The following is a 27,021-nucleotide window of genomic DNA, read 5'->3' as shown; positions in this document are numbered from 1 at the left end:
ATATGGAATAAGTTATTTTTTAACATGCAGTGGAAATTTTTTATCTATTTAAAGTATATACTACTGTCTTTACTTGCTGATCTATTATTAACAAGACTCAGTGTCACCCTCAAAATCATTATTTTAGGGTAACTTGAAGCACATTACAACATTGTTTTAGTAAACTGCATTCAGTGCACAGTAGATCTTCCACTACCTGTTTTTCAGAAAATTTTAACAAAACCTTTACCCTTATTAAGATACACATCATTAGGCATGAAGTGCTGAAACATCTTTTTTCCATATCTGCAATCAATTTCTATTGATCAGAAAGCAAAGTGATTTTGTCCATATGCTCATCCACTTCTCATTACAGAATGGAAGAGGTTCTGGTATAGTGATCACTTTAGCAAGTGTGTTATATGCTGGAAAATGTGTTTTGTTAATACTTTGATTTGATATAAATGATGCACATGCAGTACTTGAACCACACTGAACTCAAATGTGTTACTTTAAACTGAAACCCATCAGGAGACCTGGCACCTGAAACCTGAGAGGAACTCTGGCAAAGCACACATCTGGCTGCCCTCCCCGGGCCTGCCCTTCCTCCAGTCCCTTTCCTGAACCCATCTTTCCTGTGGAATTGCCAGCCATCTGACTGCAGGCTGCAGCAGGGCTAGGTCTAAATTATACAGAGTCTGTCATCAGTCCTCAGTATTCTCACAGAGTGGAGGCTCATCTGTCAGTCAACACACTAAGAAGTTTGTGCCTCATAACTGACAGCACTAAATTAAATTAGCATGATATACTTGTATAGCTATAACTAGCACAGAATCAGAGCTTGTCTGTGCCCAGGCAGTATTTACACAAAAACTAATGCTCAGATTATTCCCTAAAGGAACGATTAGGGTAAGAAAGTAATCTCCTCAGGTCCCCTGTACCCAGGGGAGAAACAGCATTCACTCACATGAAGTTATCCCTTCAGCAATATCAGAGACCTCTTACAAGTTACTGTTACTCCTTAAAATTATTGCTATATAATTAAAACATTTTATATAGTCATGAGAATTCTACAAGAAACTTTGATGTACTGCAGAGGATTCTAGTCATCTAGTAATTTGTGTGCTATTAAAGAAAGTAGCACTCATTTGGCGAAAGAAAGACAGGCAGACAGACAGAAAGAGAAAAGAAAACATCAAGTATGATGTGATCTAAATCAAGATCTTGAGAGCTACTACTACTTGTTCTTTCAAGGTAACTGTAAAACACTTTATTGTTTCAGGTTTGCAGCATTACATATAGTGTGCAAAGAGACTCAACTTAAAAATGACAGTACACCAAATAAAGTGAAATCATTTTTAATTCCCTTTCTTAAATGTGCATTTGAATTCAATACAGATCTGCGAGGCACTTTCATAGGTCAAAAAAAAAAAAATGAATACTCTTTCCAGACCAAGGATAGTCATGAGGCAATGGTATAAGCACAAAATATAACCTTATCTTTAACTAATAGACAATGAAATCTGAATATTCAGGTTTTGGATGCATTGCAGTGTAATGCCATTTCTGTATCATTACACTACTGTGGACGTATTGGCACGGAAAATGATTTCTCTTTGGGGTTAGGGGCTTGTATTCTCTTCATATCCCAGTAAAAAATAAACTCTGTAATAAATAAATATATAAAATAAATATATGCTATCTGAAGTTGTATAAATAGGTCCATCCTGAAGAAAAGTTCCAGCTCTGACTATGATGCCTTGGCATCTAAGGTCCATCACTGAAGTGAAGCCACCAAAACTTCATCAGCAGTTCTCAAGATCAAAATTTTTAACTATCTTACAGTTTATTTATTTTTATTTCTTCCAGCCATTGTTGGATCTACATGATGTAAGTAGGTTTTTTTTGGTGATTTATGGTCCATTAGTAATCCAGACAGAATTGCCAAGAGTTTGTTATTCTTAAGAAAGACACACTCTATCTTCCCTCTTGTTACTGGTTGCCACACAGTTCAGCAAGTTTGAAGGAGGCTGGTCAGCTGTCAGTTTTAAGGCTTTGTCTCCTAGATGCAAACTTTGGAAAATAGAGCTCTGTCCATCACAAAGTAGCTTCTTCAAATCCCTTGTGCCGGTATTGTCATGTGAAAACAGGAAAGATGAAATAGCACTGGTTTGATTTTCTTTCCAGATGTCCCTCTCTCCTCAGCTGTATCCTAGCACATCTTTGTACAGTTCTGGAACTCTTTCAGGATCCACAGGTCTGGGCAGGAAATGTGTGAACTTCTGGTGTCTTTTGGACCTTGCTCCATCTCTGGGAGTACCATCTTTGTTAAGTGCTACGAAGTATCGCCGCCCAGAATCTCCATGTTTGTACACATTGGAGGAGTAAGTGTTGTACCAGTTTTCCTCAAACTGTTCCCTGAAGATGCACTCAGAAGTTAGTTTCTCCTACACAAAGAAACAACACAGAAAAATAAGTGAAGCTGTTATTATATACCTGAGCACACTTATGAAAAAAAATGATAAGATGTCTTAATGTCTTAGTCTTGCACTGCCTATTAACAAAACAAATCCAAGAGGAGTATATAGACCTGACATGGAGTTTGGAAGATTAACTTGCCCTTTATTCTTCTAAAAACTGGACCTGCATGTATCCAATTCTGGATTTAAACACATTATATAACTCACTCTAAGAAGTCACTACTTATTTACAATGTAACTAAAATTCACTTGATCTACAGTAGGTTTCTGTCATGGGGAATCCACCACTCTAGAGATAAGACCTGCATGGGTTCTTTGTGGTATGTTACTTTTCAGATTTTAAGTAGGAGGACAGGACGAACCACAACAAAACGAATGCTGTCACTGCTTTCATTTTGTGGGGGTGATGCACTCTGCACATTACACAAAGGAAAGCTACCTTCACCTCAGTTTCTAAACTATGTGGTCGAGTTTAAGTGCAGTATGTCAGCAGGTCACCATTTCATATTTGTTCAGACCACTGATTTTTAGTGCTTGCATAGTGCTAACAAGTGAATCAAAACCTCAACATGTAGGAGCTGACATGAAAGCAATACTTACAGAGCCATACAGTTCTCCTTTCTCGTTCATTCCAAGGTAAAGACCACTGTCTACGCCTCTTATGCTGACCAGTCCCACTGCCACACTGATGAATTCAAGGATACCTGATACCCAAAGAAAAAAAAAAAAAAAAGAGATTGTTTTAATTCAACTTGTGACAAAAATGAATGAAATCATCCAAAAAAGTGTGGAAAACGTATATATAATAAATACAGCAAACTTTTACTGAAACTTCAACTACTATATGGAAGTGTATACAATGTTCACATGAAAGCAGTCTGAGAAGCCTCATCCAGGTAAAAGAATCCTGCTTTATTTGAAGAAGGTTTTTTTTTTTCCACCCTTAATTTTAATGATGAAAGGTTTTCATTCATCACTCAGACTAAAACCTTTGGTACTATGTGGTTGGAATCTATAATGATTAGACGCTGTTTGCCAAGTTGCCTGCTCAAACACCAGGAGATAGGTTTGGATTACCTGAAAATATACTTTACTTTCTCTATAGCATTATCTTAAAAAAACACTTCTATTATTAGATCATTTGAATAGAAATCAAAGTACAGCTGGGAATTTTATATAACAGAATCTACCCACAGGAAAAAAAGAAAGGGGGAGTGTGGGGGGGGGAGGTAAAAAGTGTTTGCCAGGGCTCTTATCTAGCTATATGGGCCCACACCTCTTGACACAACTCGCTGTCTTCAGTGCAGGCTTTTTTGTGCATGAAATATGGTGCTTATTTGGTCATGTTTGAATTATAGCATTACTTGTACTACATTTTCCTTAAAATGTAATACATATTAACAATACAGAGCATTCAGGAGATGAGGCACTATTTGAAGCCTGCAGTTTGGCAAGTACGTACCAGCCCACTTAACCAATTGATATGCACGAATTACAGTGCATATAAAACACGAAAGAAAGGAGACGTGTGAACCAGTCTTTTGGAGTTGATAACTATGTAAACAAAGCCTCAGAAATAATCTGATCTGAAATCATACATAAGATTTTGCTGTACAGTGGCAAAACCACAAATCAGTTTGAAAAAAAATCTCCACCTAAGGAAAGTGGTTTTAACAGCATATTTGATTTTGACCACATCTTTTTGTCTATTTGCTGTATTAACGATCGCTCTTTCTCATTCAGGACCATTTTTCACTGCAAGGCAGATGGACTGCACAATAATTTAAAATGTTGTGAATTTTAATTGAGGTTTGGCAGGTTTTTTATTTATCTCACCAAGCAGCAATAGAGCATAAATCCTTTACAAAGAGCAATCATTAAAAGAACTCTATTGCATATAAATCATCCTCGTGCTCCAATTCCTAAAGCCTGTCCCATAAAAGAGGTGGAGGTGTTTTGTCTCTTTGGTATCATTTTCAAAGCCACTCTTTTTCTAAGCTCTAATAAGCAGGTGATTCAGCCACAAAGCAACCACATCAGACAAATCCGTACAGAACGGTGGTAGAATAAAGGAAGAACATTTCTAAAAAGCCTGGTAAGCGTTTGATCTGGGGCTATTTTTTTTTTTCCTTTTTTAAACGCAGATTTATTTCGTGTTTACACACTGTAGGAAATCTCCCTTCCGAGAAGAGCTCTTCTTGACTGCTGCTCTTCTACTTCTGAAAACGTCCACGTGTTATAAAAGCAATTAAGAACCATTCCAGCAGATTGTTTTGGCTGTGGGGAGGATGATAGGAAGCTCTTTAATCACCTTTTTATGACTGCTGAATCAACACACACCCAAACTCGACTGCAGTTGATGACAGCAGGTTTGTTCAGATGCGTCATTCCTACAACTACTGCTAACGATTTAGTCTTATATCACAGGAAACATTCATATTTTGGTGCTCAACACCTCTTTTTTGTTTACTGACAAAGACAGCAACGGGAAGTACTCCAGGTACTCGTGCAGAGAGGAATTTTACCCTCCTCCACTTCACCCTTCTGTACCACAAAGCAACCTCATGCCGTATAAGGGCCACTATGAGCTACATTATCCTATCAAGACTCTAAGCACCCCAGAAACGAGTTCAGAAAGTTAGGTCCCATTCTCACTTGTCCCCCTAAACGCTGTCCCCACAGACGGGGTAAGACAACCCTCAGGGGCTGAGCAAGTCACCCACCCGCCTGCACACTCAGACACTCTGGTCCTCGTGCTCCCACCCGCCACCTACCGAAGAGGCTGTGGTCCTGGCGGGTGCCGCGCACGCTGCCGTCGGGCAGGATCTGCAGGTGGAAGCCGGTGCGGCAGTAGAGCTGCCTCCGCCGCAGGATGCCCTGCAAGTGAGCCAGCTCCGCCGCCGCCGCCGCCCGCTCCGCGGGGCCCCGCTGCTCCCCCAGCAGCGCCGGGCGCTCCCCGGCGGGCGGCAGCAGGAAGTGGGCGCCCACCGGCTGCCCCAGACCGTCCAGGCCGCCTAGGAGGGCCCCCACCTCGGCCAGGGGAGCCATAGGGGCGCGGGGCGAGTGGGCTAGGGCGCGGCGGCAGGAGGCTGCCGGCCTCTCCCGGCGGGCATGTGGGGCTGCACGGCCGGGCCCCGAGCATGGGGAGCCGAGCCGAGTCGAGCCGGTGCGAGCCAGGCGGCGGGTGGTGTTTATACGCCCCGCGTGTATATATATATACGGCGGTCCCCCTGACATATGCTAATGAAGCCCTCCGCGGGGAGGCCGCGTTTGAAATTGTAAACCCGCTCCCCCTCGCCTCGCACCTTCTTCCCATCTGCCCGGCGGCGGGGAGGGAGCGAGGGAACGGAGGGAGGGAGCAGCGAGCGCCGGGAGCCTCTCGCCCGGGCTGCGCCGCACGCACAGGTGTACGCGCACATAAGCGCCCGTGTATGCAGATGGGCACGGCGCTGGGCGGTGCGGGGGGCACCGGGACCGGCACCAGGACCTGGTTGGGGTGTGCAGGGTGTGCACCGCGGGACAGGTGCAAGGAGAGGCGGGGGGGAAGCGGGAGAAAGGGCGTTACCTGAGGGCGAGGCCTGCCCAGACACACATGAAAGGAAAGCACAAAGATCTGACAGTTCTACTCCCTGTTACTGAAACGCTAATAAAATGCACAGTGTTACCCTTGCCTTTTATCACTTCAGTTACAAGGAGGGGAATTTTTAAAGAAATTGGCATAGTCAGGGAGGTGCTTTCCCCTCTCCAAATTCACCCTCATACTTAATTTATTTACGTGACACGAAACTGATCTGCAGCAGTTGGGTATCAGTCTTTAAAAACATAAACGGGCAGGCCTGTGACTTGGGAGAAATGTTTTCAAAGCCTGCAGACGTGAAGAAAAAAGCAGCAAGAGATGGCTCATCCCATCCATCTGTGCTGGGGTACTGCAGCAGGCCCGTTACCAGCACCTGGGAGCACCACAAAGCAACAATAATGCCTTGTCCTGAAGGCTCCCCAGTATCTTTCTATAGTTTCGAAACAATTTAGGATCTTGCTATACTGTTGCAGCCTGAGCGGGGGCATTTGTTTCCGCCCCTTAGCAAAATGATTCACACATGCAAATATATTCAGTATTAGCATTGATAAAGCAATGATGTATTGATCCTAGAAGCTTGACTTTTGCATATTTTGCTGCTTTTTCTTTAATATCTAATGACTCCTAGGGCTCAAACTACATGACCCATCTTAGCATTTGCTATGCAGAGCAGTTCTTGCTGATATTAAAGCAAAGGTTTAGAGTATAAAGTGTAAAGATCTTTCACAGTTAATTCTTTCAGAAATTTGAGAGAGCTGCTTGGCAGTCTAAGGTTTCATTTAAACAAAAAAGTTGCAGAGAATCGTGAAAGATTAGTTCTCCAGTCTTGCTCCACGGTCCTTTCAGTCACAGTCTGAATCTGAGAGATCAAATGGATTTGACTGCTTAGCTTTATTTGCTGTGGAGAGTATAGGGCTAATTAATTGGCAGGTGCTTTAAAGCAGGTAATGCTACACCTTTTCATCATTGCAGTCCTAAGTACTGCCCCTGTGTGCACCTGAATTATAAAAAGGCTGCTTTAAAGCAAGTGATTTACTGTGGAGGGACTTTAAACTAAAAAAAAAATAATGCTAAATACAATGATCAGATAAATCACCTCAGAAGAGAGCGCAGGCAGATCTGCTCTGAAGGCAGTTACAGATAGTTGTTATATTATTTTACCTTTCAGGTAACAGAAGCCTGTCATGTGGTGGGACCCAAAAATCCACCGTCATCGAGATTTCAAAGCACATCTGTGTAAACATTATCACATCAGTGTAAAACATCAACCAATGAGCTTTCTCTTTGAACCAAATCTACTTAATTGCAGTGCTAAATCAAAGAAATAGATCAAAGTTGGATAATCTATATGGCACCTATTTCTCAAGTAGCCTGCACACTGATTACTCAAATACACCTAAAACGTTTGAAACAAGCATCAAGCAATTTTATTGTCGTGATTGGCAGGTCAAGATCAGACTGCAAGTAGTTCATTGCAGCTGCTGTGTTGCAGGACATACACTTGCCTGGTACAGCTAAATACAGGAGATATATTCTCCTGAGCCAAAAGATGCTCCATTATGGAAAGTGCTACCAGGTCCCAGTGGGACTTTCCACATCCTACCAAGTGTAGAGGGCTCTTCTGGTCAGATAGCACTGCTGTCCCCAGCAGTGAAGGATTTTTTGAGAAACACATCCTCGACCATCACCTGCTGGAAGATCCTTATGACCGAAGCTTTCCTGTTATGTAGTGGAAGCATTTAATTTTGAGTGGAAAATATAACATCAATATTTTCCGAGTGGAGTCTTTAATGTCTGGGCAGTAAACCGATTAGATATTTTAAAAAGTATCAGAAAAGATAAGAATTTTTTCTGTTGTTTGCATTTGCCATGTGACAGGAAAAGGTAGCACTGGAGCTTTTTTTTTTTCTTTTTTTGCACCTTCTGAGACTATACCATAGGAAGTTAAATAATTTTGAAGAGTGTTTTTACAAGAGTGCATTATTGAACAAAGAGCATACAGTACAATCTAATCGACGCGACATATACTTCCTAGGGGCTGCACTTTCAGTGTCATTGAACAAACACACGTGGTCAAGTTCTTATTTCCCTAGCAAGTAGTGGGGGCTTCTACAGACAATATAATTACTGTATATTACCTAAGAATAGCATATTGTTATAGGCAACACCTGTTGGCTACCAAGGGATCAGAGAAAGCAGCGGACTGAAATCACTGATACATAGACTGTACATACATATGTGTACATAGAATGAGATCTATGTATCATTTAAGTAGGTCAGAAAATGTTGTTAGCTTTGTTCTGCATCATGTTATGCCATTATTAATTTTAGAGCTCCCTTATAACAGTGCTGAACAAGCCATAAACTTGTACTCACACAACAAAATAACAACTAGGAGAAGGAAGGGGTGCAGGTCATGAGAAAACAACCAATAGGAGGAACAAAATCCACTCATCAGAACATGAAGAAATGTGTCCAGCTGGAGATATCTGTGTATCATGACAATTTCCAGATTATTCCTATTTCTACAATTCTGTGATTCTGCGATTCCTATATACAGACAAGAAAACATGGTCAACTAATTTCAGCAAGAGCAGAACATAGAGAAGCTACACTGAGAGCCTTATGGAGTACTGCCAGTCTCAACAAAATAAGATATATTTTGCTTTATTTGCTAGGAAAAAAAAAAGAATAAGAAGAAGAACAAGATAATTATTAAGGCTCTGTGTACGAATCAGGTCATAATCTGATGATGTAAAATTTTTAAATGCAATATATACAGTCTTCAAAACTTCATCTTCTGAACTGATATAGTTACTGACATTGAATTGATATACCATGTATGCATGTATACATACATTACATATATGTAAGTATATCTATGCATAATGAAAAAACTCTCAGGAGGTAAAAGTGATGCTGAAAAAAAATAATTTTCCAACAGAAGTTCTACTTTTCTTGCACTTTCATTGTTTGTTTTTTATATGAAGACATATATCCTTAAGGATTTTTAAGATTCATTATTATATTGCTCATGTTTTTGTAGATAAACATGGATAACTCCGACATAAGTGGAATGGGATAGAGAAGATAATCAGTGAGCTTCCTAGGTAGCAAGGAACCTTTACGTCCAGTTACATCCACTGAGAATGGACATTATCCATATATACCAACAACTAAATGTCTCATTTGGCAGCTTTTACATCAATTCTCTAAGTGGATCACTAAACAAAGAGTATCACGATTTACTTATACTGGATGGCTTCTGAACCCATGCACATAGATGTGCAGACAGCTTACAGTTTTTGACTTACTGCTGAAATAAATTGCACTCTTGTTCCTAAGCAAACACCTCACCAGAGAAGCTTTGACTAATGTGTTCGGACATAAGTAGTTACAGATGTTTATTGGCTTTTTTGAAGTGAAAAAAAGATTAGCCTAAGGGTGTTATTGAAAAGTCATTAAATTGTGGCTAACCAATTTCAGTGAAACAATGTCATCAGGGAGATCGTTTATAGTTCTCATCTATACTTTTAATTAACTGATCACTCATTCAGCTAACAGGTTTACTTTGGGACACTACATTGACCAAGAGTGATTTCTTTTCCAGAAATGCATTAGCTATCATCTCTCCAGGTAGCTGCCTTTCCAGACATATATCTGAGATAATTCAGCCTTGGACACGCTTGCAGTTGTATAAACTGTCAGATTGCTTGTTATCAAGCACACTCACAGTTCTCCTAAGACACAATATGGTAATTACTGAAGTTTTTCTTAGAAATTGTATTAAATGTATTAAATGAGATTTAGTTTGTTTATTTTCTGAAATATGTGTATAAGATTACATAACAAATTCACATCTTGTTCACAGTAACGTATAAAGACAGTGAAGATTTAGAAAAAAAAAGTAAAACTGACTGAAGCTTGGGAAGAGTGTACTTATAACAAAAGACAAAAAAAATTGAAGCAGCACCTGTCCACTGGGGGAAAAAAAGCCTTAAGACTTGAAATGTCTGTATGCATGTTATGAAATTTCAACACAGCATAGGTGGCAATGCATGTTGTGCTATGGAGAATGAAGTGTCACAAAATGCTTGACAAGGTCCTTGCCCATCAGCCTCAGCTAGGGACAAAATAACTGACTTATTATTAGTAACTGTTCCTCAATATTTGCTTATGGTTGGGGCTGTCCATGGCTAAGAACATTTAGCAGAGGTGAGGCTGCATATATTGTGTCTGTCGTTTCCTTTGGGAAAGCACAATGTTACAAAAAAGGTGGGAGAAGCTGAAGTCTGGGGTCACTCTGAAAGGAAAGGGATATATGTTTCAAAAGGGTATAAGGGGAATCCTACTTTCCTGAGAACCTGAGGAAGGGAGAGTATTGGAGGGAAAAGTCAGATGGATGTGGGAAGGCAGAAGCTTCTAGGAAATTAAGTGATTAAATTGAGTTCCAGCTAAACAGTGGGATAAACAACCAAAGAAAAGGGACATTACCTGGCTCAGTCAACCTGGCTCAGTGAAAGTATTCTTTGCTGGCTAGTTGCTTAGCTCTCTGCTTCACATTTCATCTGCAGAAACTATGCATCTTGCAACCAAGCACCTCCCATGGACATTTTATAGTACAGGTCCAAAAATGATGGAGCAGTCTGCTGGACACTGTCCACTTCCAATAAATTTAAAAACTGATGACTCAATATTATCACAGGCAACGCTGTTTAATTTTGGTTTCTATGAAACTTCTCATATTTTTTTGGTTTCAGCAGACTGCAGACCTTTGTATATCCGCACCAAGAGTTTTCAAGATTTGGAAACAGATCAGGACATCAGTAATTTCTAAGGGACTGATGTACTCACAGGAATCTTCATTTTAATAACAAAGTCATTGGATGTTTTTGACTCAGTAGTAAAACAGCGAACAATTTTGATGCTGTTGTCACCTCTTCAGGCTTATGGCCCAAATGAGGTATATTCAGAAGCTCTTTCTTCCCTGAAGGTATTGGTTCCAGGTTTCTACTAGGATGTATTGCTAGGTCATCCAGGAAGACCTCAGAAGTGTAACTATAAAAACAAAAGGGTAGGTTATGGAATGAGCTCCCCAGGACAGTGGGCGCAGCCCAAGGCTGCTGGAGTTCAAGGAGTGTTTGGACAACACTCTCAGACACAGGGTTTGAAATTTGGGCAGTGCTGTGTGGAGCCCAGAGTTGGACTTGATGATCCCTGTGGATCCCTTCCAACTCGGGATGTTCTGTGGTTCCATGGCTCCGTGCCATAAGGCACACATATAAGCTCAGTCCCCACTCACGGCAGCTCCACACATGGCCTTGCCTAACCGCTTTGGCTTAGGCTGCCCGGACTCGGGCTGACACGTGCTCTCCTCACTCGGGTCTAATAGCCTCTGAACCCCATCGACTTGCTCAGAGCCCACCACTGCCAGAAGGCACCTGGCTGCCAGCTGATGCCTTGCTCTGAAGCCGCCCCTCAGGCACCAGGACCACGGCAGAAGCTGTGACCGCCGCCCTGCCGCTGGGCTACCAGAGGAGGCAGGGGAACATCTGGGCAGCGCCCCGGTCCGAGGTACCGGCGGGCGGGCAGGCGGGGGCGGGGACTGGCGGGCGCCTCTCCCTTCCCCACCCCTTCCCCGTTTCTCGCGAGGTTTTCCCCGTCCGTCTGTGGGGGCTCTGTCCGCCTGTCACCGGGGCGGAGCGGCGGCCATGGCCGCCCTGCGCACCTTCCTGCGGTGGCGTCGCCGCTTGGGCTCCGCACCTAGCGCCCCGCCGGCGCGGCGGCTGTGGGCCGGCGGCGGGGCCGGGCCGGCCGGGCCGAGGAGGTGGCGGCGGGAGCTGGGCTGGGCGGCGGGGGCGGCTCTCGCCGGCTACGCGGGCTACCAGCTGTCCGAGCGGCGACGGGAGACCTCTCGGCAGCCGGCAGCCGCTGAGGCGGGCGGAGCTCGGGCGCTGCTCCCCATCCCCGTGGCGGCCGCTGCCAAGGAAACGGTAGGTGTGTGCGCGCCGCGCCCTGCCCGCGGCCTCGCTGCGTGCCGCGGCAGGAGCTCATCCCCAGGCTGTGCAGGACCCTGGGTGCTGTCATCCGGTGGCCGAGCACGGGGCCGGGCGCGGATGGAGGAACGCCGTCCCTCTTCACCCCCTGCGGAGCCGTCTCCGTGAGGCGGCTGAGGGCTGGCGGCCGGGCTGCTCGGGGCTGGAGGTCACCCCACCTGGAGCCGGTCCGCTCTCAGCAGGGGTGGAGGCGGGCTGCCGGCCCGCTGGGCGTAGAGGGGCTGCCGGCGCATGGGGGTTTTGGCTGCGCCGCGGGAGCGTCAGCGCTGCGCGTCTTGCGCTGTTCTCTGCCTCTGGAGCTCCTCACTTTTTTTTATCATAACGTAGAACGGAACCGCTGCTGGCAGCACAAAACCTGTGTTTTCTGTTCCTCGCGCTTCGAACAGTTATCCTTTTAACGTCAGACTTTCTGTCTTGCAGAAGGTTTGCGCTGGGCTTTATGGGAAGCAGCGGGGCAGTGCTTGGTGCCGGTAAGGTATGCTAAGGCTGGGCTGGTTCAGCAGGATCAGTGCCTGGCCGACCTGGTAACTCAAAACAACTGGTGCGAACTTGGAAATTTCAATTTCCAAGTAGGGAGAAACTCCAGCACAGTGCCATTCTTAGCAAATGATAATGCTGCTTTTTTTTTTTTTTTCATTAAATGTGACAAACTTTTTTAAATGTCAAGAGCTGTGATTAGCTACTCTGCCAGGATGGCATCTTCTCAGACTGCTCATCAGTGTTGCACACCGCCTGCTTTCTCTACATCAAGCTTATGTTATGTGTGGGAAGAGGCTCAGTGTTTTTGCAGTGGAGGCATTGTGCTGTTAATGCTTTTGTCTCAAATTACTAGCCAAGGGCAGCTTCTGTGGGCAGTGTAGCTCCTGAAGGAGAGGTGAACCAGGTACTCTCGACCGTGCATTTGTTGTCTTGAGTGTGCTATTAGGGCCCAGAGAATCTAACAAACTCTTTCAGTCCTTCATGCTGCAAAACTCTACAGCATTTGATTTATCTGGTCTTAAGTTTTCTTCTTCTTTTGAGGGAAACATGGCTATTGCATCCTTGAAAAGTCGCTACATTTAGTGTGATATGTAATTAGGAATTTTAACTCACGTAATTTCCTAAGTGTTGAAGTTGTAAAGTCTAAAGTTTTCGATGTCAGAATTATGGCTAGATTTGAATTAATATGAAGCAGTGCATAAAATAAAATGCATCTTTTGTGTACTCTGAATATTTTTGAAGGCTATGGTTCTGAATGTGGGAGAGGAGGAAAAAAAATATTTATGTTCCTATGTGAAAAGACTGTAATTAATTTGGTTTTCAGTTTGAATAACAAACATATTTGAAGAAGTAGGTTGAAATGTGGCCACTCATGCACAAAGACTGACATCTTGGAATACTTGACTTTGTGTTACAGCTTTTATTTTGAATGATCTCAGTGATTTCCTAATTGGAAATTTGAATGTCCAGCATTCCTGAAAAAGCATCCTCTCAATGCTTTCCCCCCCTGAAGATGAGGATCAAATAGCCGTGGACTTCTTGGGTTGAGTTAATGGATTCCTCTCCTTTTTTAAATTATTGATTATATGCTGCAGAAGGGTTTGTGTGGCAATAAAGATCATAGTTTGATACTGGATTTACCTGTTGAGATATAAAGAGTGTTTTGACCATGAGATTCATCTGTCATCTGCACTCCATTTATGACTGCCTTGCGGACCTGTGGTGTCTTTCATGACAGGCTTCTAAAATACCTCCAGAGGTGTCTTCTGAGAGAAGAAAAGATGCAAATATTGTGTCCAAACTGCATTGAATGGTATTTGTGATATTGTGCAATGGTAATATGCTGCTTCTAATCTTCCCTCCAGCAGGTTGCTTTTTCCAGATCCATTTTAGTTGGATCATTGGAAGAGGCAGCTGATGTCTCTGCTCTCACTGTCTAATACTCTAGTGAGCAACAGTAGCTACTAGAAGGAATTACAGTGAACGATTTTTGCTCCATCTCTGGGGCTCCGTGTAGCTGATGGAAATGCAGAAGCAACTTGGCTAACAAAATGAGTCCTTTTGGATGAAGGTTTGCATAAGCTTACAACTTAATAGAACACCCACGTAAAAGAATGGTCCTGACACTGAAGTGATCACCCCTTGCAAAACCTGAAATAGTTTCCTCATAACATAGAATTGCTAGTGATTCTTAAGAAATTTCCCACTTTCTAATGTGGGCAAAACAAGTCCTTCTCCTCATTGTTTGGTTATGTTTTAAAAAAAAAAAGTTTTTCTGAAACATCATTGATGGATAACTGATTTTTTTATTAGTGCACAGTAAATCTATAACTGAAAACAGTATCATAATGCATTCATATATTCAAGTACTTGTAATACTCTTGACCGCTTTTAATGTTTAAGATATAAATGGATAAGACGGCCATAGCTAGTCTTTAATTCATATGTCTTCCTTATTTCTTGAGCTGGCTTTTTGTGGAAATGTAATAAGCAGAATGACCTTGGTGTTTCATCTAGGCAGCTCCAGCAGACTGCAGAATAGGTTTCTGGTCTTCCTAGACGCTGAAAAAGATGTATGCTTGTTTGTTTTGACTTTCCAAGAACAGCTTTCTTTTTGGAGGCCATCTGCTTCCAGATAATGTTCATACGGCCATGTGGTAAAGTATTTGGAGCAGGCAGATCTCATGTAGTTAGTGTAATAAAATACTTGCTTGACGAAGTATATTATTGGAGGTATTATGGGAGAGAGTAAGAATTGCTACAGATGCAGCGTGAACCTAAGCTGCCTATAGGATTCCCTTTTCCCACATAGTTTTCTAAGAATAAAATCAGTCCCGAGGACCAGGGGTTTTATATGTAATTCCATGGAGTAAAATCTTGTACATTCTAAAGAGCAGTGGTTTTGCTGTTGTATTAATTACCGAAGTCCACAAAACCTTCCACTTATAGGAGTTAACAGGAAATTGTGACATTTCAAAACCGAAGTAAAATTGTACTTTCAAACTTGCTGGTTTTGTGGCAGAAGGATTCAGAGAAGACTGAAAGAGCTACTTTGCAGGTCTAGGAGATGCTTATTCAGAACAAGAAGCTTTTTGAAAGAACCGTTATTTTGATACATATTTTCTGTACTGACAACTGAGAGTGGTATTGATTCAAGAAGAGCGCTGATCCTGAAGATTGCAGACACCATGCTTCTTATGAATTCTTTACCTTGTCAGAACAACTGTGTACCATGCTTTTTCACCAAAATATAACGGTATCAGAAGAACGTAATCCAGTGTCAGAATATTCATCTTTCACTTTCTTGCTTTCATATTCCTTGCTTCCACTGTCATTTCTGCAGCTTATTAATATTTTCTTGGAAATACCAATGATGACATATTTGGCACCCCAAAGAGATCTTTTCTGTAATTGTATTGTCATTCCATAAAGGTAGCAAACCCCAGGTCCAGACTTCATGAAACAGCCTCCAAGGACCGCTTCCTTCAGAGATGATTTAGAAATTAAAAAAGTGGTTGAGGAGAGACAGAGTATTTACTTCATTAGGTTTCCTGAAGGCACACTTCATTTCCAGGAGAAGCTGCATACTTTGGATGTTTCTAAAAGTTTTTCTTTCCCTTCTACCTCAGCAGCAGTGTCAAACTGTCCGTGAAAATACTCAAAAGGCCAGGTTTATTTGTAGCAGCACATTTCTGAGTGGATTACATAATATATTTCCAACACTGTGAAATGGAGACCAAGACTTTAACTCCAAAAAGTAAGGCAAATTCCCTTAGGGAGCAGGCTCTTCTGCCTGCTTAAGAGCACGCTGCTCTAAGAGATGCATAAAGGATCATTTTCACAGGGATCACTTGTAGCTAACCTTTTTCCATTCACATTGTGTGTTTCATGCAGCAGAACAATTGCCAAGTGTGGGAAAGTGGTTGGCTCTTTGGCTGTTGTTCTCTGAAGCTCCTCACTGTGTAATCACCCCAACGAGGTTAGTACTTGCCAGCCAGCTGCAGCAAGAACCGTGTTGAAGGAAAAGGCATGTTTAGCTCTTGGCATTACTTCTGTGTTCCTTAAGATGTTAAAAAGGGATGCTATATGTTTGGGGTACTGTATGTTTCAGTCTTGCAGGCAGCAAAGCATATGGACCTGTACAGCATAATGTATGTACTAACTGAAGCTTCTGGAAGAACTTCTAGAGTTTGAGTAATTTGCATGTCAGACTCATGTAAGAAGGACTGTTGGAGCGTATCTGAGTGTAATATTTATTTTGGAACATTTTGGGAATAGCTGTGCTTATAGATAAACACTGTTACCCCAAGAATTTCCTGTAACAGTATTGTATTTGAAAAGGGCCCTTTTCTCAACATTTTAAACGCATTCCAGCTTCCTATGCTTGTAAATATTTTAATATAATAATGTTCTTATCTCAGAGAAGAGGGATCAACTAACAGAATTGTTGGTTGTTCTACATCTAAGTAGTCTGCTGGAAATATAACTTCTATAAGCATCAAAACAGTTTTGTCTACTTCTGGGATTTTCCCACACTGGGAACATGACGTTTAACCTTTTGGCCACCCAGCATGAAAACAAAACTGAGCTACTTTTATCTACATGGGAGCATATTAAATAAGCCTCAAGTCAAATCTAAGTGAAGGAAGTAAGGAACAGCAGTGCTTTGAAAGCCTTTTTATTTTAATAATTTGCACAGATTCTCATTGATGGAAGACAGATTACTTGCAAGCAAAAATTCAAAGAAACTCACTCACTTGAAATAAATTGGTTGAAGTTACATTACAGCAGTTTAATCTTACTTTTGACTGCAAGCAAAAGGTACTTTTAATAGCAAATGTTGGCTTCTTTACCTAAAGTAAGTTCATCTTCATGTCAATTGGAAAAAAGCAAAAGAACACTGATTTGACTTGGAACGCATCAAACTTGTGGGTTTTTTTATGATACTGTTGGAGCTATTTGCTTCATATACGTGCATACTCAGTATGTACATTTTTCTGTTTGTAAAATATTTTGCATTAGTTGTAGATATTCTTAGGATCTGAGTATTGGAGTATCATTCTGGAGTTTGATAACAGATCATTTGGAATTTTTTTTTTTTTTTTCCAAACAGTCAATCCTATATCTGGTCTTTAAGCTTGTCTCTGTGGAAAAGTTTGGGCACAGAATAAAACTTCAGAATTACTGTCTTAACCTAATGTGAAACCAACACTGGGCAAAGGGCATTTCTGTTGTTTTTTTTAGTAAGAAAGGTAATTATATTTTATCTTCTATATATTACTTCTACTGAACCTGAGCAGTATAATTACCATTTATTGATATTTTCAAGGAGTTTGAGGTCGTATCTACTGCAACATTTTAATTGCTTTGATGTCACTGTGCAAGCTCATGTCTTGCGTTAGGCCATCTTACAGCAGTATAAAGTTACTGCATGGATTTCACTGTAAGGCCATACAGGTTAACACATATTGTGCCAAATTCAGATAGGTCAGAGCTCTGACGTAAGAGAGCCAGTAAGATAGATACAGGACCAGAAAATGAGATTGCTTTAAGGAAGTTTGGGTAGTAAGTGGAAATCTTTGATCAGGGCACTGGACTTTCAGGGCTGTTTGACATCTCTCAGCTGGTGGTTAGTATGTGAAAGATGAACCAAAAATGGGGATGAGTTTTAGACAGCAATTTTGCTTGATAGAAAGCCAAGATTTGCTTCACTTACGTTTCTGCTGTGATTAAAGGGAGAAAATACAGAGGGATATTACTCTAAAAGGGATGCTGCAAGGACTGCATTCAAAGCTGATTGATTTCAAAAGGTTTGGTGACCATAATGAAGATTGACCTTGTTCTGAAGGACTGCTGCTCTGTGAGGTGTGATGTTGTTGCTGTTTCTTCCTATTCTCTAAATCTGACACTTCTAGAAAAAGGATCTTAGGAGTTGTATGAAGTCTTTGAAGTATGTTAGTGAGACAGCATTGTCGTCATGTTTTCATTTGCATAATGAATTTGAAACTTTGGACACCTATAGCAGATACTTCAAGCTGTTTGTAATGTGTTTGCAGCAGAGATTGTCAGTGGAAGGCACACATAATTGAAGTGCAATACTCCGATTTGGAGAAGTACCTCGTCAAAATTAGTTTGGTCTTCAGCTTATCAAAACTTGGTAAATAAAAATTAAATTGATGTTAAAATGGACTTCTGGAAAATGTTTCTTTTTGTATCCTTTGACTGATTTTGGTTTGTGTGAAAGTCATTAAATCCGTTTCAGCAAGTGCTTTTAAATATCTCTTTGTATTAGGTGTGTGTATGTGCATTTACATAAAGAGCGTGTTAAGAACAGCAAGAAATTAGGCCAAGGCTACTTTTTTTTTTTTTTTCCTTGGCTGATATAAACTAAGCTGTAATCTATCTGGTCCTGATTCTGCAGGAGGCAGGTGGAAGCCAGGACTGTACGTAGCAGCACTTCAAAATGCTGCTGTTGGATTGGCACTGTGCTTGAGAAAAGACATAGCATAAGGTGTGGGAGGCCAAATACCGAGCAATGAGATGCTGAGTTGGAAGGAGGAAGGGCAGATGGATGAGAGCTGCGAGCTGTTTGATTACAACTCTCAGTGCATAGATTTTTGTGAGATTATGGAGAAGATAATGCATTGTTTGCGAGAGCTGTCAGGCCTCTCTTGCCCCATTATGTCCATTTCCTTTGTGAAAGGGGAAGGATGGGAATTAATGGCCATCAGCGATGTTCTTGGTTTCAATTGCAGTGCTTGTTTTTTTCCTGCAAGTTCAGTGAAGCGAATTGGTACATGTGTGCCGATACAGGAGCTAGCCTGCTACTCTTAAGGTATTACTGCTGTTGGGAGGTGCATGACATTCTGCTTGAAGGAAATGACTATGTCCAGTTTTCCAAAGGTAGCATCATAAGAGATCCTTGTAGTTAGTTATTAGGCAAGTTTGCTAAGAGGATTAATAAATAGAAGCATTAAAAAAATCTCTTTTGTTTCTTAAAGAGATGTACTTTCATGAAAGTTTTTGAAGATTGTTGGTGATTACAGAGGGATTTAGTCAGGATAAGCTCTTGAAACTTCAAATAGAAATTGAAATCTTATTGAATGATGATCACTCCTTTGCCAACAGTCCCTTCCCTGACATACTCAGTATCTGCTTTCTGCATCTTGTTCTTGTGAGTAGTCGTGCTGCATACAACAAGATTGCCTAACCTGGGCATAAATCTGAAATAAATTGAGAGCAAATTGTGGTATCGCTAAAATTCTTATACTTGCCTCATTGAATTATGATCCCCTGATGCTGGAGAGGATATGTTGAGGAGATATTTTGTAATTGTGCTGAGAAGAATTCCTTAAATGAATGCCTGGAAAGATATGGGTTGTGGTAATATGTTAGAATGTCTTGACTTTTTAATTAGCATATTAAGGAGCTCATAATAATTACAGATTCTCTGCTAAAGAAAGTTACTATAGGTTTCGTGAATTGATAACAGGAAATTGGGGAAAAAAAGTAAGAGCATTCCTGTAGATGGTTTTACTTAGCAGTTAGCTAAGGAGTCTTCTGCAGCCAAAGCCTGCTTAGCCTTAACCTGAACATTTTATGTATGAGTCCAGTGATCTAATATAGAAAGTTAAGCCCTGTATACATTTGGTTGAGTCCATGTTAGATCAGAAGCATAAACAGCTTGTTCTGATTCTTTCTGTTCAAATGACAAAGTTCAAGATACTAGTGTTATTATTCCTCAGAATAAAAATATACTTAAGCCTGTAGATTCCCTATCATGCTAACCTGAAGTAGGCGCAGGTTGCTGCTGGAAGAGGTGTCATGGTTTCATGGTTTTTCATCAGTATTCCACATCATAACATCATGCAGTGCACTGGGAGTTACAGAGTTAATGCTGCAGTCCTGTGTATTGTTGATATTTCCAGTCTCTTGGTCTCAGAAGAGAAGAATGAACTACAACTCCCAGAAGACTTCATTTTTCCATTTTCCGTTTGGAGGGAAAGATGAAACGAACTGGGAGTCATGAGACTTCCCTCTTTGCTCTGTCTGCTTTGCTGACAGCATTAGAATAAGGACTTTGGTTTTATAAGCTCTCTCTCTTTCGCATTTTATTTGATTTATTAGCTTCTATTTCAGTGCTATTGTATTATATTGTATTATCTCATATCCCACTACTGTATTTAGTAAATTAAGTTTGTGTTTGTTTTTTTTTTCTTTAGTTCATTGCTGCCATTTTCCTTTGTCCAGGCCCATCTCCCTACCTCTTTCCTTTCCTGTGGTGTGGATCTGTGGGTCCCCTTGCCCCCTTGTCACAGCCAAACCATGTATTTTCTTTTCCATAATCTACAAACTGCTGTGGCCTAGGTTTTGGAACTATTACTCTTCTTGTGGGATAGATCCAGGAATTTATCTGTCTAAAAATAGCACCACCTAAACAAAAATTTGTCAGACATATCCGTTCCCTTATCTAATTTGACACTTAGCAAGCAGAGGATACAAGTGCCAGAGCAAGAGCATGCAGGATATTGAGAGGTATGGCTCGTTTTGGTGGCTGGCCAGTGTTCATATTGAGTTACAATGACATTTATTCAGAGGGTAAAATACTAGCATTGTTATATAGCCAGAGGGAAAGTGTAAATTGGCTAAAATGAAGCAGAAACTATGAGTTTGGAGACTGGAGTACTAGCATGAATTAAGTTTAAGCATGTCTTAAAAATTCCATGTTTGCAGTATGCTGGTTTATATTAGCATAGAGTACTTCAGGTCACGTTAAGGTATGTCTGAGGGTTTCTAAATACTTTTCTAAATGTCTTAAAGGCAATACTAAGCAGCAGTACCTGAGATAGTGTGAATTTCTTGAAAGCAAATAATCTCAACATACTCTCCAAATACTTACAGTCTTCAAAAAGCGGGGTGATGTTTCTCAAATGGTGCATTATCTGCAGATTCTCCTGATTATGCATGATTGATTACAGCTGATTGCAATTGATTACAAGCACTGCATGTGTAATGTGGCCTTGAAGTAGTGTCTTCTCTGAAAGCTGACTTTGCAGAGATAGTGCTTTATTACTCATGCTTACAACCTGCATTTTTCAAAGCATGTTTGTAATACCAATAAAATAATATATATATCAAAAATAAGATAATTAAGCTTCAAATACAGGGGAAATCAATTATCTTGCTACAAGCTCAACCAAAACAATTAAGTTGTGTAGTTCCCACATGAAGGCATAGCTTGAATGCCACTGGACTGCAGAAGGATCAGTAAGACCATATTCAAACAGTGAGATAGTACACGAATGTTTTGACTTGCAAATGCGTATGTCAGAAGAGAATTCTTCGGGATTGTTTTTTATTTTTCTCTCTCTCTTTTTTTTTTTTTTTTCTCTCCACCAAAGGGGAGAGCAGCTTTCCAGTACCTAGAGGGGCCTACAGGAGAGCTGGGGAGAGACTCTTTATCAAGGAGCGTAGCGATAGGACAGGTGTTAATGGCTTTAAACTAAAAGAGAGGATTCTTTAAAAACATAAAATACATTTAGGTGTTTTCTTAGTTATAAGACAAATAGACATTAGTTAAATTATTTCTGCTATTTGCCTCTTCTTAGTTAATTTTGATACGTTAGATATACTGTCTGAAATGACAAGAATAATTGTGACAATGGCTGAATGGGTTATTTCTCTGATAAGATACTGCATTCCTATTTTTACGTACTGGGAGAAGTTACCTGTATCATTGCTTGTCCTTTTATGAAAAAAATGTGGTTTTGATATTTTTCATCTCTGTTTTTTTTTTTTTTTTAAGGAAAAAAAACACAAAAACAAAAAAACCAACTTGCATTTTCTTGAAGTTCCTGGTTCTGCCAGTTATGTGCTAAAGAAAGTTTTCAGTTAGTGGTAACATATTTTCTGTTTAAATCTTTGACAGTATCAAATAAAGATGTAACAATTGAGAACACTTACAGTTTTGTACTGCTAAGTTTACAAATAGTCAGTGTGTAGCTTTGATTGCAGTAGATAACTACTTTGAAACAGTAGTAATGGTAGAAGGTTTGCACTGGGGAGTATTGTGAAGCCTGTTACCATCAACAGTTGCACTCTACATGAAGAAGCAATTAAAAAGTATTTCATTTTCTTATGGAAATGTCAGACCACAAATAATTTTAACAGTCATTTTAAGTCAGACTGATCAAGTTACACAGAGTTTTTGAGTTAGAGTTGCTTTCTTTTCTATGAATCTAAGTTTTTTTTTTTTTTTTATCTGTCAGCTTATCTTGTGTCAAAGTTTCACTTCATAAAGATGACTTGCTAAAATTATGGAAGAGTGAAAATGATGGTGAAATCTTAATTTATGCTCTTAATGTACAACAGTATTTGGATGGATTAGACTTTATAGATTATCACTTTTTAATTTAGAGTTTCTTTGTAGGGAATGGCAGTGGCAATTATAAAATGATACATTTAAATTGTTTCCTTCTGTCTTTAAAGGTTACAGAAAACAGATCAGACCTTGAAGATTTACATCTTTATGCAACACCTCGGGAGCAACGATTTCGTAGGTTTGCCAGTTTAGAGTTTGAGGGACAGCTCTATATGACTCCATATGACTTCATTCAGGCTGTCACAAATGATGAACCGAAACGTAAGCAGAAGTTTTATATTAATAAAATTGCTGGGGACGTGATGGTGATGTATGTTATTTTTCCATTTGTTTTTGATTACTACTGTTGTTTGTGATTGATGTGTAAAGATGCTGATTCTTCACTTTTTTATTTTTCATGATATCTAAATGCATGTAGTCAGCATCCTGATAGTTATTACTTTGTAAACATCTGTGAACTGTTTTCCCTCAGAAGTCATTAGATAAACGTTCTTGTCTTAGAGGTCACACACAACTCAGTAGATATGAAAGACAAGTTCATTTTTACCATTTGCTTTGACGTGGTTACAGTTCTGGATTCTTTCCAAGCAGGACAGTTGTGCTGCAGAATTTCCCTCCTTCTCTGTGAACTTTCTGTGTAAATAAGCAGGCAAGAAACCTAAATAATTTAGAATAATGTTGTTTTATAGTTTTTGCCATCCTAGATTGTCATCTGATATCATTTGTTGTTTGGTTGGTTTTTGTTTGGTTTCAGTGTTCTGTTTGTTTGGGGGTTTTTTTGTTTGTTTTTGTTGTTGTTGTTGTTTTCCCCTATGGGGAGATTCTACAAGCATATCATGGTATTATAAATAACTTACTGTAAGTAGGAGTTTAAGTCCTCAGGGGATTCACTTTCTACATTTAAAATTAGCCAGAGGCAGCGCTATGTATCAGTCAAGTTAATGAGAAATAAGCTATCAACTTTAGTTTGCTTAATCTGTTTATTTTGCTTTAAATATCAAAGAGTGACCAAATAGAAAGGTGCATATTACAATCCATTGCTGATCTCCTTTGATTTCCGGGCCTTCAGGCTTGCAGTGCATTGGTAGCAGCATACAGCTTCTGAGAAAAGTGAGTATCTTTGCTCAGATGTGATACATATAATACCTCACTGTGGATTTAAGGAAGAAAACTAATATACAGAGAACAGTCAAAAGGAGACAAAATAGTCAGAGGAGAGGTTAAAGCTTCTACAGATTTTTTCCCATTGTTCTCTTAGCAACAATGAAACAGAGGAAATCATTCAGCTGATTATGTCAGTAATCAAAACTCCCTTAACTTTTAACTAAGGATAGAATCGCTCTTTGTAACAGTGAAGACAGAAGATAGAGCTTAGGTGGTGAAAACATGCAAAACTCTTACCAGGAAGTGAATCTTTGTTGTCCTTTTTGCTCACCAGTTGAAGTAGAGAAAATAGATCTCTTTTCATAGAAATTAATAGAAATTAATGTAATTACACATCAGCACATCGTAACTACTGCTTCAGCCCAGGTCTCCAGGTGATCCTTTTTCTGTCACTGTGGAACTGGGCTTCACCAGCTTTTCCCCAGGCAGTTCATCTTGTAGAATAGCTGTGTATGGTTATGGAGCATTTCTGGCATGGACTGGATATCAGTTAAAAAAGCACTTTAGCTCAATTTTATGACAGTGTATGGGTGGTAGACTAGTAAGACTTTCCCATGCTAATTAGATTTAGGCTTCCTCCTCCCACACTGCAAATATTCAGATTATCAAAAAATAATAATTAAAAAAGTGTTACACTCCCAAGAATATTCTGCATGTGTCATGCCAGAGGAGAAAACATAAGGAGTTCAAGCAGTGAGGAAGCTTTCAGTTCAGTGTAGAAGACCTTGCTTAGATCAAAATCATTCCTAGGCATCCAGCTAATCTCTGAGACTGAAGGCAAAACTAACCTGTATGCCTTTAAGTTTTGTACACTAGAAGCAGAGATTGATTAAGAAGATGATGACAGAGATGATTAAGGGATGGTGTAAGAGGCAGTAACTAAGTAGAAGGAGATGACTTCATTATGATGGAAGTCATTATTTGGGATACTTGGGAAGAACCGGGCTGAATTTTGGGCAAAAGGCTGACAAATAAGAAGTAATATATGAACTAAATAGCCTTCGGGTGTTACCACTTAAAGATTCTGATCTCTGAATATTTAGTTTTAATCTTTGTATTGCTCTGTCAATTTGGGCAAGTCTTAATTATCTGTCTTTCTCTGTTGAAGGTAGTAAGTTTAAATGAAGTACTTTTCTGAATAAAATAATACATATTTTGTATTTTTGAATCATTTTGGTCATATTTTAAATGGTAAATAATCGGGTCCATGCAGGCCAACGTATTAAAATATCTATATTTTGCAGTTAAAAAGAACGTATACTTGGACTTCTTAAGTATTAAAACTAGAAAGTTAAATCACCCTTTGAAGAGTAGTAATAGTAGCTCTTTACATCTGCTTTGTAGAAAAGCTAATAATACTAGACCTGAATGAGATCTGTGACTGAGTGAATGCATCTATTGTGATTGATTTACTTTGGAGATAGAATAAACTCTACAAAAGTCAAGAGGGTGTTCACTTCCTTTTTTGATTAAACACTAACTAATATAGTAAGAGTATATTTTCTTTTATAACTTACAACTTTTGACTCCAGGCAGCTGTTATAAAGACACAGAGTAGATGGTATGATTAACTTATTGCTGCAGACTTTATAGTGAAGATTGTCATTAGTCATGCTTAATACATGTTTTTTATCATCTGAATATGTGTTTGTATGTTTAGAAAGTCAGTTAAAAGAGAAGGAAATATATTTTGTTCCTTTTAGCTCTTGGTAGGTACTAAAAAAAAAAAAAAATAAAAAATTAGCCTAATGCTGAACTGTAAAAAGTATGCATGTAGACAGAATATTTTCCTTGCATGTCTAGAAGGACAAACCCATGTATAAACATATATGGGAAATTATCTGATTGGAAAGCTAGATATAATTATTTTTATGGTAGACATAAACACAAAGCAATTAATATGGTGAAGGAGGTTGTTTTGTTTGGTTTTATTTAGTATTTTGAGACGACTTTAATTAACGGTAAATAATCAAACTGAAAAGTATGTAAAATGCTGTTAGCTCATGTTATGTTGCTGTTATGTATGCTTGGTATAACCCACCGTGGTTGGGGTAGGATTTGCAGGCACTCTTAGTAGTATTACTGAGATTTAAAACTACAATTCCAGACACTTTCTAACCATGAACTAGATCACAATGAGTGGCCTCTGTCTCACGATTGTTATTTAATGAAGCCTGGAGGCCATCACGAGAAAGGGATTTCTAATTCTACAGGGTGCTTTGCTCTGTAATAATGAGCCTTTGCCAACAAAGAAGTTATGCATTTTACCACATAATACACAGCTTTTTGTACCTTTGTGAATTCTCATATTCACAGTGCTTTCGTTTAATACTGAATATGAGTAAAGATTTGAGGGTGTGGAGATGAATTCTTGCGTGCTTGTGGGCAACTGTTGTCAAATGCTGGTATTTTCATCTGCTCCTGGATTCTTTCATTTTAAGGCTGTAGGAAAAAAAAAGTATCAGTTCACTGTTATCCATTATCAGCTTTCAGTTCTGATGAGCAGTTCCTGTTCTGAAATTTTCAGGTTCTTTGTTAAAATTTCTTAGAAAAAATTGAGCTTGACAGCAGCTATAAGAGTGAGCATGAATCTGAGTGATTATGAGTGGCTGAAAGGAGTCCTAGCTTCTGATGACGTTTCCAGGATTATTTTTTTCCTGTATTTTCTTTAAAATGTACAAGTGGTGAAGCAGGGACAAGAATCTAGGTCTCCCCTATGATTTGATTAATACTGCTGCTACTAAATGATAGTTCAGACTGTTGATGCCACAGGTTAACCAAGTGCACTCTATTTCCTGTTTAACGCTTGAATAGACTGTTATGGAGGTAGAGAGTATTTTCTCTCACTGAACTAGAGTTTGATTAAAAACTATACATATAAATTGATTCTTGACAGTTAGGAATCTATGTATGTGTTACGCTACTTACTTTTTTAATAACATAATAAGAATTTTTTGGAACCAGGCTGAAGATTCAATCTGATGAATGTATTAGGGAAAATACCTCTTTTTTTTTTTCCTTAGAAAACAGGGGGTATGGATGCATTATAATTTTAATGACACCATTTTGGCATTACTGAATTTGGTATGTCCATAACTTTGTCTTTTGTTGCAGATGCTAAAAAGTGGCGATCCCTTTCCAAGCAGGTGAGTAATAATTCCTGTGCTATCTTATAGTGAAGCATTTTGCTGTAGTTGACTGCTTTCGTGATGGGAACTTGGAGTCACAGAAGAATCCAGGTTTTTAACTTCTCTCAAAAAAAGAAGTTTTAATTTCTTACTTTTCTGTCACTTCAAACAGATTTGAATCTAGAATCTCAAGCAGGCACAGCTGTTCAAGTATGTTATGTTGGATTTACTGACTTTATTTTAAACTTCTGTCAATTTCTTCCTCAGCTCGTATCTG

The 27,021-nt window shown here is 39.8% G+C and overlaps 2 protein-coding genes and 1 long non-coding RNA gene across 7 annotated transcripts in view; 2 read left to right on the top strand and 1 right to left on the bottom strand.

Moving 5' to 3' along the window:
- FGF20 (fibroblast growth factor 20) lies at nt 1,220–5,947 on the bottom strand. The gene is made up of 3 exons (XM_021395757.1): nt 5,234–5,947; nt 3,060–3,163; nt 1,220–2,426 (listed from the first exon to the last, which is right to left on the bottom strand). The coding sequence occupies exons 1-3, from the start codon at nt 5,694–5,696 to the stop codon at nt 2,181–2,183; spliced, it is 813 nt and encodes a 270-aa protein (XP_021251432.1). The 5' UTR covers nt 5,697–5,947; the 3' UTR covers nt 1,220–2,180.
- MICU3 (mitochondrial calcium uptake family member 3) overlaps nt 11,733–27,021 on the top strand; it is a 49,557-nt gene continuing 34,268 nt past the window's right edge. For 4 of the 5 annotated variants that reach the window (XM_021396141.1, XM_021396139.1, XM_021396138.1 and 1 more), the window contains exons 1-3: nt 11,733–12,029; nt 22,560–22,713; nt 26,731–26,762. In XM_021396141.1, the coding sequence (XP_021251816.1) occupies nt 11,748–12,029; nt 22,560–22,713; nt 26,731–26,762 (468 nt within the window). In that variant the 5' untranslated portion in view covers nt 11,733–11,747. The other variant, XM_021396142.1, reaches the window with a different exon arrangement.
- On the top strand, nt 12,574–16,051 carry LOC110398480. The gene is made up of 2 exons (XR_002438405.1): nt 12,574–15,828; nt 15,966–16,051. It is a non-coding gene; the product is annotated as an uncharacterized LOC110398480 (long non-coding RNA).

Source organism: Numida meleagris, chromosome 4 (assembly GCF_002078875.1).
Source record: "Numida meleagris isolate 19003 breed g44 Domestic line chromosome 4, NumMel1.0, whole genome shotgun sequence".
Lineage (NCBI taxonomy): Eukaryota > Metazoa > Chordata > Aves > Galliformes > Numididae > Numida > Numida meleagris.
This window is presented reverse-complemented; position numbering and strand designations above follow the sequence as displayed.

What these genes read in the sequence shown, in the direction of transcription:
- FGF20 (XM_021395757.1), bottom strand. Translation starts at nt 5,696, where the DNA reads ATGTCAGGGGGACCGCCGTATATATATATACACGCGGGGCGTATAAAC. An exon ending in CCAGGACCACAGCCTCTTCG is followed by an intron (nt 3,164 to 5,233) that starts GTAGGTGGCGGG and finishes TTTGGGTATCAG; the next exon opens with GTATCCTTGAATTCATCAGT. An exon ending in AAGGAGAACTGTATGGCTCT is followed by an intron (nt 2,427 to 3,059) that starts GTAAGTATTGCT and finishes TTCTTTGTGTAG; the next exon opens with GAGAAACTAACTTCTGAGTG.